Below are 14,479 nucleotides of genomic sequence, written 5' to 3'. Positions count from 1 at the left end.
AGCACATTTGTGTTCCAGTCCGGATAAAAAGCCTCAGCTTTAGTGAGCCTCTGACTTTTCCTTGCTATCAGGTCGAAAATGAGTCTGGATCATAAAGGCCACCTAACGGTGTCCGTCCTCATATCTGAACCAGAGAACGTGACTGTCGCGGTTTTAAACACGTCGCTATACGTTGTGAAACGGTTGCAGTTCGGTTAGGTTTAGGCACCAAAACAACTTAGTTAAGTATAGACAAATAGTGTGGTTTGGGTTAAAATGATGGACATTTGTTACGTTGATTCCGTATAGTAAAAAAAACTTGCTATTTACTTTTGATTTTTCAAACGGGACTCGAACCCGGGCCTCCTGGGGGAAAGTCCTGTGCTTGTTTAATTCCTCACCACTTTGGTTAGCTTTTACTTCATCATCTTACTTCCTGCTTTGCTCCAGTCATAATCACTACGGCGCTGCCACTAGAAACGTACTCTACATCCACGACGTTCCACTTCCGGGATTGCTCCATTGCTGCCAGAAATTCCGCTGGATTTCCCTCTTTTCGGCCGGATGTCCGTCACCTTCCACTTTCTTTGTGTTAAATCCAGACAGCTAGCTAGACTATCTGTCCAATCTGAGTTTTCTCTCGCACGACTAAAACCACTTCTGAACGTACACACGTTCCACCAAAACAAGTTCCTTCCCGAGACTATTTAGCAGAGGCACCGTGGCTCCGCTCGCCGCTTAGCACCGCCCATGATGATTGGGATTGGTTTAAAGAAATGCCGATAAACCAGAGCGGGTTTTTCTCCCATTTTCTCCCAATGCTGTGTGGACTGGCCAGACCCTCCTGTGCAGCACTGTGGAGGAAGGTCTGGCAAAGCAAGACTGCTAGAAATGTAAATATAACGACAATCGTTTTTTTCAAAAGGAGGAAAGTCTCCAGTCATTAATCTTCACCTGCATCCTCATCCTCATCCTCGTCTATGGTTAGGATTGGGCATCGAGAACCGATTGCTATTTGGAATCGTTTCAAAGATTACGATTCCAGTAGAATTGTTTCTCTGTTGGAATCGTTTGGAATCTTTTGGAGGATTTGGTTTCAAATCCGATCATCGCTTCCCAATTTAATAAGTGCACGTTTTGGTTTTCCCAAGCGGCCAGGCGCTTGTTGTGTTGCAAAAAAACTGCAAACCGCCATTGAATCAAAATAAAACGTTCCTCTTATTTGTGAAAACAGGCATGTGAGAGTCAGAATCGATAAGAACCGGAATCGAAAGGAAGAATCGCAATTGGAATCAGAATTGTTAAAATCCAAACGATGCCCAACCCTACCTATGGTTCTGCTTTTGGGTTTGAGATGGCATTCACCATTCGTCTGTCCGTCCGCCAAACGTTAATCTAGTTGACTTCACACTTGGCTGGTGTATTGCTGAGCACTTGTGAAATGTGCAGCATTGGGAGGGAAGATATTCTGACGCCCTGTATAAACAGCGGCTAAGTTGTTTACCCACAAAGCACCAGTGTTCCCTCCAGACTACCACTGCTGTCAGCCAGCCAAGGAATGAGCTGGAAGAGTACGGCACAGACGAGAAGAGGGAAAAGATCGGCGCGAGAGGAAAAGACTAGTGTCATAAATCCATAGTAAAACAAAGTAATTTGTAAACATGATCAATGAAAATAATGCTGTTACCATGGCTACAGACACAGGCTTGCCTGAAGAGCGTAATTTTACGAAAACATGTTGCGGCATATCTCACGGTTTCCTCTTCACAATGCCGGATTATTTGTTTTGCCCTAGCTGTTACCATGGCAACAGCTCCTCTTCCTACGTTCACAGACATAATGGGCACCCGAAGTAAAACTGTGAATTAGTGATTCTTCCCAATGTAAAAATGCTTTCACAACACTATAAAATATATCATTGAGCACCGAATAGAACTTGTGTGGCAGGTTATAGTCTCGTAGAGTAGGGCTATTTACTGAAAGCACAGACTGTGAATTGGTGGACAGCGCATGTGTGACGTCACCCATTGGTTTGTGGAGATCTGCCATGAGTCGCGGTGCAGCCATCCTGGTTGTGATTGTGACAATATTAGATGAGAGGGAGGAGTGAGGGAGGAGCCCTTACACTCTACGTTATGTTAAACACGTTCACTGGCAATCACATCAGAGCCACACTCTAAAACACCCCCCGCTTTAGCGCCGATTTTAACCCCTGACGCCTGAATTTATTCACAATTATATAAACAAAATATTATGTGTTTCTGGCTCCAAGCTTTGCTAAATTAAGTTGAGATTGTTAATTTGTCTATAGCATATGGAATAGATATAAATTTAGGTATGATGCAAATTAGCGACAACAGGCATTATGGTAAAATTCTTTACAAACTGGTAAAATTAATAAAACACGTAGATTTCATTCATGTCACAAAGTTGTTAGAACTTCTAAACTGTAATTGACAAATACATGGATCTTGACAACGGCAAGAAAGAAAACACTCTCCTACTCCCTAACATTGACAGTAGTTTCTTTAGGGTTAGGGGTAGGGTTAGGTTTAGGGGTAGGGTTAGGGTTAATTTCGCTTCCGTGAACTGGATGTATCTCCCACTCCGACCGGTCCTACGAGAAACCAGTGCATGCAAAAGGTTCCGAGGTATGTATCGCATGTAAACAAACCGGCATTGGGGGAATACACACGCTATCTCGCCTGCAGTCGGAATGGAAGGGGTTTGATGCAAATTAGCGACAGTCGGCGTTAAGGGGTTAAAATCAACGAGACCATAATTCAGAAAATGAACCTCATTCTGTGTTGCAGAAGACTTCAAACTAGCGATTGAGACCATAAACTCATTATGATAAATGTTTACTGAGGTAATAAATCAAGTGAGAAGTGGGTCACTTTCTCATAGACCTCTACAGAAACTGACCTCATATTGCAACCGCACGTGTCGCCCCCAGCTGGAGTTCAGATAGAATGCAGGTTTAAGGCACTTCCGCATTTGCAGCACTTCGCCGAACCGGATGCTTTGTCCGTTAATGTTTAACAGTCCAAACCTAAGAATGCACTCTGCAGCTGTATTAAATGCTAACATGCACACAATGATGATGCTTTCATGCAGAAATAATAGTTCACCATGTTCACCATCTTAGTTTGGCATGTTGGTGTGCTAAAACTGGCACTTTACTTGCTTTTCTAAACGCCTTGACTTTGATTCTGGAGATATACAGCGTGGCAGACTATCAGTGTTTTCCAAACTTTTTACAGTACCCTACCCCCAAGCCCTGCAGTCTTATATGAATTTTATTTTTTGCGTTACCCCTACTGTACATCACTTGGTGTAACCCTGGGGGGTACATGTACCCGAGTCTAGGAACCAATGCGAAAGACACATGGTTTGCTGCATTTGTTTTTTTATTGGATTGCCTTTTTGATTGCACATTTCTCGTTTGATCACTGTGAGTATGTGATCAAGATGTTTAAAACATAATTCGGTTTTATAGATGTAACATTCCCAAAACATGAATTACACAACATCAGTACATTAAAACACAATAAAACCAAAGGCAGTTTTCTGAGCAATTAGTCTTCACATATGTTATATCATAACATATCGATCACTGGTATTGATCAGCTATAAACTCAGCAACTATACATATTTTAATCATTCAAAATGGTGGTGGGCTACATATCTGGCTTGTGGCACCTTTAAAACATTGAATCTATTCACGCAAATACATTTTTTGCTATTTTATAATGAACTAAAGTTACTGTATGTGCACCCATAGAATTAAAGCAGTGATGTCTTTCATCCACAAGATGTCATCAGCCAGTTTTTTTCCAACAGACATAAACGCACCTCAGTGTGAGGTCAATGGTGACAACCACCGACAGTGATGCTGATGGAGGTCATAAGGAAAGGACGAGTCACCATTACTAATGCTGACTGTTTTTGGGACACATGAAGTCATAGTCCCAACTTTGTTAAATTTAGATTGCAGGGTGAGTATTCTAACAGTGAGCAGTGAGCGTAGCAGACTCTTTATCAACCCAGTCATGGTGCATGCAGGGCTGCTATCTCAACACGTCCATGTCTCCCAAAAAGAAATGAGAATCCTAGAATTCCTTGCGGGTGATGTCTAAAGCCCCAAAGTGGAGAAAGGGTACAATACAGCGTTTCTCCACATTAACTCCGATGACCAGTTTGTTTGCTATAAAATGAGACAACTTTAAAGTGATGGAGTCACTTTAAAACTACCACTAGGAGTTGCCAAACGATGTGGAACCAAAATTGACCCACATTAACATTAACAGTTAAACAACAGCTTGAACACACTGTACGTAATGTGAAAGCACGCAGCCTCACAATTCAATCTGTTCGAACCATTTTAAGATCCCAATTTTACTTTGTAAACAATTCCATTTTTTTCCCCAGCAAATTTGAGACCATTTTAGATCATGCAAAGAGCACACAGCATCATTATAAGAGACCCAAACTGATTTCTCATTTTAATAACAATAACTAAACGCGCTACAATTCAAAGTATTAAAATAGGACAATATGTAGGGGAAAGTGGGGGAGGTTGTGCCAGTTTTTACTCAAAATGACTTTAAAGTGAAGCCATGACAGTAATGCCTTCAACTTAAGGATGTACATAGATTTCAGGATGTGGTGCATCCCTGAGAACAATAACTTTGGATCTGAAATAAATAAATTGTTGTGAAATATAGCTTTTGGGAAAAAAATGGTCTCGTGGCACAACTCGCCCCTGATGCTGGGTAAGTTGTGCTTTTGGGGGAATCCGTTGGGGTTAATTGTGCCAGTGATTTCTGAAGTAAAACAGAACATTTTAATGTTATGAACTGTAATGCAATATGAAAGCAAGACAAATGCAATACAAAATTTCTCATTTAAGGTTTATTTAGATATTGTCACCCTATTAAACTGTTGGAATAAGTCATATTTTGTAGTTTGGGAAAACACAAAAAATGTAAATACACAATATGTGATATTTGTGAATCATTTCAGGCAAAAAGGCTTTGGCAATAGATGCCTGTTTACATACATAGAATGCCGTCTGTCAATTATGTAACATATAAGAATAAAGTAAAAATAAAGTGACTAGGCTAATTTCTAAACATCCTATTATGACTTAGGCCACTTGAAAACTTAATAGAACTTCTCTTTAATAACATAGTGCAAACTCAAAACTGAAATCAGTGTTAGCTAAATTAAACAAATGGCAGGTAGGCCTAAATTAAAAAACTTAAACTTAAAACCTTAATCATAGAAATTTTACTTTGAAAGGAAAAAAAACTAAAATGTGCTTACTTCTCATGCCATGGGTCTCCCTTCTTTGGAGGATGAGTAAAATGGATGGCTTTTCAAAATGATGTGGTCACATGACCAATTTATTCTATTGTTTTCCAAAAACAAGGGGTGGCTCTTCCCCCCTGGCACAAATCACCACACTCTCCCCTACTACAGAGTACAATTATTTGATTTAGAGTACTGTAATTCATACAGTACTACCCCTTTCGGGACCGCTGCGCGTTAATAGTGCAATAACTACTAACTACTATTAAAACTGTAGAATAATAACAACTCTAGTACATTATATATTTTTGAAATGTGAGTTTCTATTTGATAAGTAGGTAAGGTTAATGCCCCGACGAGGTGTCCATTGTCCGGTATTAATGGACGACGGCGTAGGCGGCCGGTTGTCGCCGTCACGAAGTCCATTACTACCTGACAATGGACACCTCGAAGGGCATTAACCCGCTTATACCATGGTCACTTGCCAAATAACATATTTTTAAAAACATTAGTTCATATTTTAATTAGTTTTACAATCAAAATCTAAAGTTTATCCAAACAATAACTCCGTTTGCCTGTTGCGATGGTTTGACTAATACCTGGAACAATCATTCCCATCCATCAGGTTCTTATGCAATGCAAACGTGTGTTCTCTCCACCAGGAATTAGGAAGAACCTTGGTTACGTAATTTGCCCCCTTAGCAACCGGAGATATTTATATAGTCCGCTCAGCTGATAGAACCCTTCAGTTTAGCTACGAGCCAGAAAGCTAACGCTATGCTAGCAAGATCCAAAGTCAATAACATTGTGTACAGTTGGCAATCAGTAAAAATAATTTGACATTATGTTGAACAACAAGACAAGATAGCTATCCAGCCATGTCATTGTCCCCCAAACAATATAACGACTTTTACAAAGAATTAGATCCGCGATGTGTAACGTTACTGTCGGCTGCAGCGGCGCAGCCTGAAGCAGCGACCTGAACAGTGAACGGGATGTGAGATAACGTTATTCTCTGTGAAACAAAGTCAGTCCAGAGGGCCAGCAGAACTTACTTCTTGCAGCCTGTGTGTTTTAGTGCCATCCTGTGGTGTTCAGAGGACGAGTTGGAAATAATAAATCCACATTTCCTTTTTGATTTAATGTAGCGCATTCATTTAGATCAGTAAACAGTCAGTTTCACCGAACTCCTTTAGTAGGTGTCCTATATCACTTTTTAATGGACACCCTGCAGCCAATCAGAATCGAGTATTCACCCAGACCATGGTATAACGCACTTTAATGGCCACGTGTGTTTGACTCTCGCTCCGTGGATCTTAAATAGACTCACACAGAGAACACATTTACATGAGGATACAGATACACAAATTATATATATTATTAATAATATAATAATTATATATATTATATTATAAGCTAAATAGTAGATACAGGCAACAAACTGTAACTATATATACAGAACAGATATTGTACATGCTGCCAATCAGTGGTCTTTCCATCCAACTGATCAGGAAATGTGTTTTTTTTTATGCTTAATGCTTTATTAAACAATCTTATAATAACTCAAATCTTCTGCCCGACTGACAAAAAAAACAAACAAAAAAAACCCCCATCTCTTTAGTGAGATGGATGAAGTTTGACTTTTGGACATTTGGTCAATTGGGTCCAAAATCCATCATTTTTAAAATTAAATCAGTTGTTATTTGAGAGAGCTGGGTGACGCGGGGCCGTTGTCATATCTGTCTGACACGTTGAGAAACTATGACAGCCTCCGGACAATGCATTAGATTGAAAGTGGCATTACAATAAATGGGGATGAGTCATAAATACATCTAAGGGAACTCCCAGATTTGGACGCGCGGCTTTTTATAAATAGAGCATTGGGTGTGCGGTGAGAGCACACCTTCCTGCTGCAGCCTGCAAACAGCAGACACAACATGTTTACAATGGTAGGTGGAGAGAGACGCTTCTCACTGCACACATCCGTCAGGAGCTGTTGTTGATACAAGAATGACCTGATTTCTCGGAGGATTTCAATGCGTAGGCTATTTCATGGTTAGGCTATTTAGTGTTTTGTAATTTTATTATTGTTATTATTATTATTATTGTTATTATTATTGTGTGATTCAGGGCAAATTCTGAACAGCAAGAGTGAGTGAATTAGATGGACAATTTGGATTGACTAACCTGTTCCAGGTGTGACATCAGTTTGCGCGTGTTGTATTCCCTTGTTGTTTTGCCGTATTTCTCCATGTTTTCCTTTTGTTAAACTTCGCTGCATCTCGTCGTGTCTTCACATTCCCTGTGACTCCTCGTATAACACTGTGTTTCCAGAGGATTTCCTTCTCTCATTTCCTGTCTCTCCTCCTGTGACCTTCCAGATGTTGGCGTCGCTTTTCTCGCTGGCGCTGCTGTCGGCGCACGTTGCTCTGGTCATCGGCGTCGCCGCGCCGCTCCTCACCTTCAGGGTCACGGACCCGATCACCGGCGGCTCGCTGGAGTGCGACCGATGCCCGCCCGGTACCTTCATGCGCGCATCCTGCACGGCGACGCAGAAGACCCGGTGCGCGACGTGTCCGCCGGGCTCGTTCACGGAGCTGTGGAACTACATCGGGAAGTGTCTGCGCTGCGGCGTTTGCGGCCACAACGAGGTGGAGAAGACGGTGTGCACCGCGGACAGAAACTGCCAGTGTCAGTGTAAACAGGGATACCACAATAAGTACGACATGTGCGTCCGCCACAGCGAGTGTCCGTCCGGTCAACAGCCGCTGACCAAAGGTAGGCTATATGTCTATATATATTTATTATCAGAATACAGCATAGAAAATCTGCTTAGAAATATAGGAACTATTGGATAGGATAGAACAACACAATGTGATTCTGCTAAATACAGCATCACATTCATTATTAAGTTCACTTGTTTTCATTTCGAACAAATTGTATATGCGAATAGGAAACAACATTTTCTATAGGCTCAATCTGCCACTTTTTTTTAAAGAAACTATCCCAGTGCTGGTTCCATGGTATCCGAATTTTTGCATAGTTGTCATGGAAACATGAATTGGTTGATGTGACAAGGGCTGGGCGACATGGCAGAACAGGCAGCCAAGTGACAGAACTTTGATCCAAATGGAAATCACAATTGTGAGATTGACAGCACTCAAGCCCAATAGATTGGGGGGGGGGCTGTGCCTTCAAGCCCCGCCCCTGGTGTCAAGTAGCTTGGTTGTTACGGGGTACCCTTGTATGTATAAGTAATAAGCCTAGTAATTTATGCATAATGATAATGATTCAAATTGGATTCTTCCAACTACTCGTTGTAAAAATATATCCATTGATAAAAAAGATCTATCTATCTATCTATCTATCTATCTATCTATCTATCTATCTATCTATCTATCTATCTATCTATCTATCTTATATTCCTGTTAACCCAGACAAACAGACCCTGAACCACATAAATGATGCTCTAACAATCCATTTAGGCTTCAAAGAATTGACCATATGACGCTATTAAGACTTGTCAGAGAAACACATTATTACATCTCCTTACTGTCTGTTAACTGACTGACTTGACTCCATCACCCACAGTGCATTGCAGGACTCGAGTCTAGTGTATTCGCTGCCTACTGTGGCAACTCTGATTGCTGCTTGCAACATTATTTCAATAAAACTACTTTGACTCAATAACTTCTTTAATTTAGTTGAAAACTTGCTTTTCGACCTGTTTATTTAATAAGACTTCAGGTCTATTATGTTGTTAAGTTGTCCCAAAACACTAAAAACAAGCACCAAAACCTGCACGTTTTTTTTTTATTTGAATATAACGGATTCATGGATTTTATTCGTACCAGCTCATGAGCTCCACACTGAACTGAACTAAAGCTGGCGACCACAGCGACAGCAGCGTTGTGTTAATTTTGTTATTGTTATAACCAATTAGATGAGCCGTGCTATTGATTCATGTTCATTTTAAAAGGTTTTAGGAGAAAGAGCTCAACAGCATCATACAGTATACAGCAGGATGATTTTAAGACTGGCGTTTACTGCCCCACAGAGGCAAACAGCTGTAACTAGTATTACATTTACAAAAAAACCACACACAACAACAATGATATATATAACAGACATTAAGTAAAAAAAAGGACATGCAAAGGAAACACTCAAGGGGCTTGGCACTTTGGGTTCCCTACAATTATTTGTTGTATTTAGTTTATACATTTGCAGTGTTTACAAATTCTGTCATTACATAGAGAGAAAAATCTGTGGAAAGATGCTCGTTATCAAACCCACTTATGCACCAACAACTTTAAAAAAAAGTTTTTTTATGTGTGACGCATTGCAGGATAGTTTATATGCGCTACGTTGCTGTTGTCCTGTTGGTCAAGTTGATTAACATGTACATTTCTCACATATCTATTTCTTGTCTCCTCCAGGTACACCTGATGAGGACACAGTGTGCCAGATTTGTCCCGACGGCAGCTACTCCGACACCACCTCTGCTCTGCAGAACTGCACGCTACACCGAAGCTGCAATGCCCCGGGGCTGAAGCTGGTGCTGAAGGGCTCCATCTGGCACGACAGCGTGTGCACGAGCTGCGAAGAACTCAAATCAAGAGGTAAGATAACAACAAGTCTAGGGCTGCTCCCTCTTAGTCGATTAGTCAACTAATCGGTCGTTTTGGTCTCAGTCAACTTAGATTTCTTTAGTCGATTAGTCAGGTTTTATGCTTTTTTCATGCTGAATGACTTATTTTCAAGAAACGTACGAGCACATCTCTGGTAAACACAAGAATTAAAGTGGTGCTTTTGCATGACTCTTTGCGGAGAAACTCAGATTTACAGATCTGTCGATTAAATCAACTAATCGATTAGTCGATACAATTGAATAAGTGTTTGTTTGTTAGTCGACTAAGAATTTCTTCAATCGAACACAGCCCTAAACAAGTCCTCCAAACCATACGACCATATGGGTCGTTTATTCCTAGCTTCTTATACAACCCACGGGAGCATGTTTCTGTCATATCTAAACTAGAGATGGTCCGATACTATATATTTTTTTCCTTCCCGATATTGATTCCCGATACCAGAACTTGCGTATCGGCCGATAACGAGTACTGATCCGATACTAGTGTGTCATATCTTTTACGTTTTAACAGCTGTATACCACTATCCCTATCTATTATTATCCAGTTTGACAGTCAGTCATAACGGAAAAAGAACAGTAATATAAACTACTAATTAACTACCTAAATTACGCGGTATCGGTTTGATGCATAAACTCCAGTACTCGCCAATACCGATACCAGCATTTTAGGCAGGTATCGGGGGCTTTTTTTTCGATACTGCTACCTACTGGTATCTCTAACCTAAACCGGAGGACGTTGCGGCCGTGGTTTTAACGTTGTGAGACGGTTGCAGTTTGGTTAGGTTTAGGCACAAAAACGACTTAGTTAATGCCTGTAAAAAGGTTAAATGCAGGTTTTCAATGCAAGTCCAAACTATTAGAAAACAGCACAATTCTGCAGCACAAGTTTGTCAGTCTGTAAATAAAAATGATTACAACTATAAACATCTATGGGTCCTGACTTTGGACTTAAATGTTTAAAATTCCCACACAAAGAAAGCAGAAGGTAACGGACATCCGGCTGAAATGAGGGACATCCGGCGGAATTTCCGGCGGCACCTGAACAATCCCGAAAATGAAATGTCGTCAATATAGACTAGATGAAGGACAGCAATTTATTCTGTATCGATATTTTGTCCCACCCCTATTCCTCACCAGTTGCTGATTCTCTTCTTTATTCCTTGCAGACGGCGGGGACTACCTCAAAGAAATCATCCCGGCTTTCTTCGTCCACCATAAAATGACCCTCAGGCGGCTGCGTCAGGTCGTGCACAAGCTCCCGTCCGAGGATGGCAAAAAGCAGGCAGGAGCTTCAGGACTTAACCTCTCAGAGCTCCACGCGCGGATCAACACCTGGGTCGCTTCCGCCTCGGCCAATCAGATCCGGCAGCTTCCGGAGATACTGGCCAAAACCGGAGCGAACGGCGCCAGCGAGCGGCTAAAGAGCAAGCTGCAGAGAATCGACTCGAATCTAAAGCAGCTGTGTGCTTTGGGTAATGAGGTAGATGTACTGTCATTCTAATGCCGGGAAAGGCTTAAGTAGAAAACATTTATTTATACTGTAGCAACAAAAGAGGTCCAGTGTTCATTTGAAAAGCAACGACTTTTATTTTTGTCACGTAGTTCAAGAATTGCTGCCCTATTCGAGATGCTCTGTCAGTACAATACTTGTATTTACTATTAGTTCAAAAGAGAATACCGTTCAATTAGAGGAATGGTTAATTCACTTCTATCTGCATCAAGCTGATTAACATTCCCTCATTTTTTGGGGCATTTCAGTTTTTGTTGTTGTTGTTTTCTTCTTAAAATTGGCCAAACAACCTAAACCTGTTTGTGTCACCTCGCTTGAAATGACCTGCTCTGAGTACATTCCTCAAAGGTGTACCGATTAAAGAAACTTCATGAGAACACATGTGCATACTTTTGGTATCTGATTGAACCCTTTAAAACTGTGGTAGGCAAAAAATTCCGTAACAGCCTTTCAGCATATTGTGATTCGAGTGTTCTTCTGCCCCTCCTCTTGGCTCTGTTTTCAGACTTTAGAAAATCATGGCCCGAGACGGGAGCCAAAACTACGTCATAGAGCTCAACACTGTGGTTGTGGGGGTGAAAATCCCGTTGATTTTCTCCACGCGGGTTTTGATCGTTAACCGTAATGTCTTAACCATTCAATGTAGACCGACCACGAGTTACGGGATTGTGAAAGGAAGGTTTACGCTCCGGTAGAAGTCGCGAGTCCGTACGAAATCCACTCCTAAGCGTCTTGATTCCAGGCCTAAAAAAATTACTCATTATTCAACAGTTTTGTTGTCACTACTTAGAATTCCTCACGGGGGAGATAGAAACTACGCACTATAGCTTTAATGAAACGTCAATAGAGATACTGAATGGGGCAAAATCCCTTCTGGAACCAGAGCTAGTCAAAAAGTGGGCTGCCACTGTTGATCCCTATATCAGAGAGAGAGAGAAAGAGAGCATTCCTATTGGCTGTTCTTCACACACAGACAGAGGGTAGAGGCAGAGCTGCAGGATGAGGTCTCACTCTGCTTGAAACTCTGGCAGTTTTTGTGTGCTTTGTACCTACTGCAGCTTTAACAAGGTACACATTTTCTGCAAAGATACTACTCTACGTTTCACCTGGGTCCTTACAGCCACAAGCATTGTACTCTAAAACACACAGAAAAAATCTCCTATTCTTTTTTTCTGGGGGTGAAAACAGGGAGAGAACTTGCACGAATACAGAAGATAAAGTGTTGGCATTCAGTACATCTACCTCTTTCTATGTCTGCAGTTAAACACCGACCTGGCGCCGGTTTGTCATTTTGTGTAGTGGCTCAATGTGTGAACTTAATTTATTTTGCTATTTATAGAAAACGAAGTAAGCTGCATTGTGAGAGGAACGGGGATAGAGGAGCTCTTGTGTTTGCCGTTCACGGTTGACATATAAAGCAAGCGTAGAACTGTATGCAAGTGAATCTGGAGCATGTGTCGCTGCTTTGAATGACGCTTTGAATAAAAATGATCCCAAATGTAAAAAATAGTAATCGTTTTTTTTCTATATATATATATGTGTATATATACAGTACCAGTCAAAAGTTTGGAAATGCTTTTTCATTCACATGAATGGGAAAGCGTGTCCAAACTTTTGACTGTCATTTCTTATGATTTCTATCATAAACAGAAACAAATCAGATCAAGTCATGTTAGACGGATATTATTAAATCATCTTCGCATAAGTTCTTTTATTTAATTTTTTTGAAAATGCATAATAGCATTATCGCGTGACAGCAAAAACGCGAAAGGCAGACCAGTATGTCCTGTATGTCCCTTACCGGCTAATGTATTTCAAGATGGCGCATGAATATGGAGCGTCTACCCCAGTTCATGCGAATGCAAACGCAAAATTTCAATCCAAAAGGAATACTTGGAATTGATGGTGGAGGTAAATATACATGAAAAAGGACAAGTTTGTGAACAGGGAACACAGATTTTGATAAGGAACAACTAAAAACTGGGACTTTAACCTCTACAAGTCATTTTCTAGGAAGATACTTGTACTTGTACTCAAGTATTGCTTGCAAGTACTTTATGCAAGACTGCCTCTAAGTCCCTGTTTTTTTTTTATTTGAAAAGGCATAATAGGAGTTCCTATTCCAGAAGTGATTCCTTTTCGAATGGTAGAAAACATTTTAGATAATGATAGGTTTTAAAAAGTTAAAACAATGCTGATGTTATGAAAAAACAATGTACCTTTAGTTCAGATGCATTCAGTACACATTGCAGCCATGTTAGGAAAATATGATTGCATGCAATAACTGGTAAGGTCTAACCACATCTCTTGCTAATTACAGTTGTGTACAAAATAATAGCAGTCCAACATCTCTAACCTCATTAATCCAATTTTTTGGTAGAAGTGATATTTCTACATGGCAAATAATTTACTAGTAAGTGTTGTAGAGTCATAGAAAACCAACAGACTCAACAGTCATAACATGCATGCTGCTCATTCTGTGTAATTGAATCTGTAATTGAAAGGGGCATGTTCAAAATAATAGCAGTGTTGTGTTCACTTAGTGAGGTGATTGATTCTGTGAAGACACAGGCGTCAATTATGGCCCATATTTAAGGAAGGAAGGAAGCAAATGTTGTGGATGCTGGTGTAATGGGAAAAATTACATTTAAGCATAATTCCTTATATTTTTATGTTTTATTTCTACTTTAATTCTCTCACATTATTGAAAGACAGTTTATCTCAGTTTCTGCTTAACTGCTGAGACGTCCAGTCTGGAACATAAGGTGAGCATGTAACGGGAAAATTACATTTAAGCACAATTCCTTATATTTTTATGTTTAATTCGTACTTTACTGCTCTCACAAATGCTTAAAGAGTCTATCTCATTTCCCACATGCAGATTTATATTCTAACTTTGTGAGACATGCAGTCTGGAACATTATGTGAGCACTGTTAGCCTGAACCGATAAAGGTACAAGGTCACCCTAAAACTATCATGTTTTCCCATGCCAGTTTAGCTGTAACTGGGGGGATGACAGTCGTACAGG

At 40.5% G+C, this 14,479-nt stretch overlaps 1 protein-coding gene across 2 annotated transcripts; it reads left to right on the top strand.

Moving 5' to 3' along the window:
• Positions 1-7,126: 7,126 nt before the first annotated feature.
• LOC120571123 (tumor necrosis factor receptor superfamily member 6B-like) lies at positions 7,127-12,957 on the top strand. 2 transcript variants are annotated; one of them, XM_039819817.1, is made up of 4 exons: positions 7,127-7,241; positions 7,674-8,070; positions 9,729-9,911; positions 11,107-12,957. In XM_039819817.1, exons 1-4 carry the CDS (start codon positions 7,230-7,232, stop codon positions 11,439-11,441), a joined length of 927 nt encoding a protein of 308 aa, XP_039675751.1. In that variant the 5' UTR covers positions 7,127-7,229; the 3' UTR covers positions 11,442-12,957. The 2 variants fall into 2 exon arrangements, with proteins under 2 accessions (XP_039675751.1, XP_039675752.1); XM_039819818.1 differs by having other exon boundaries at positions 7,201-7,347.
• Positions 12,958-14,479: the final 1,522 nt, after the last annotated feature.

This window comes from Perca fluviatilis, chromosome 13 (genome assembly GCF_010015445.1).
Source record: "Perca fluviatilis chromosome 13, GENO_Pfluv_1.0, whole genome shotgun sequence".
Lineage (NCBI taxonomy): Eukaryota > Metazoa > Chordata > Actinopteri > Perciformes > Percidae > Perca > Perca fluviatilis.
The sequence above is the reverse complement of the archived record's forward strand: the minus strand, read 5'-3'. Positions and strand labels throughout refer to the sequence as shown.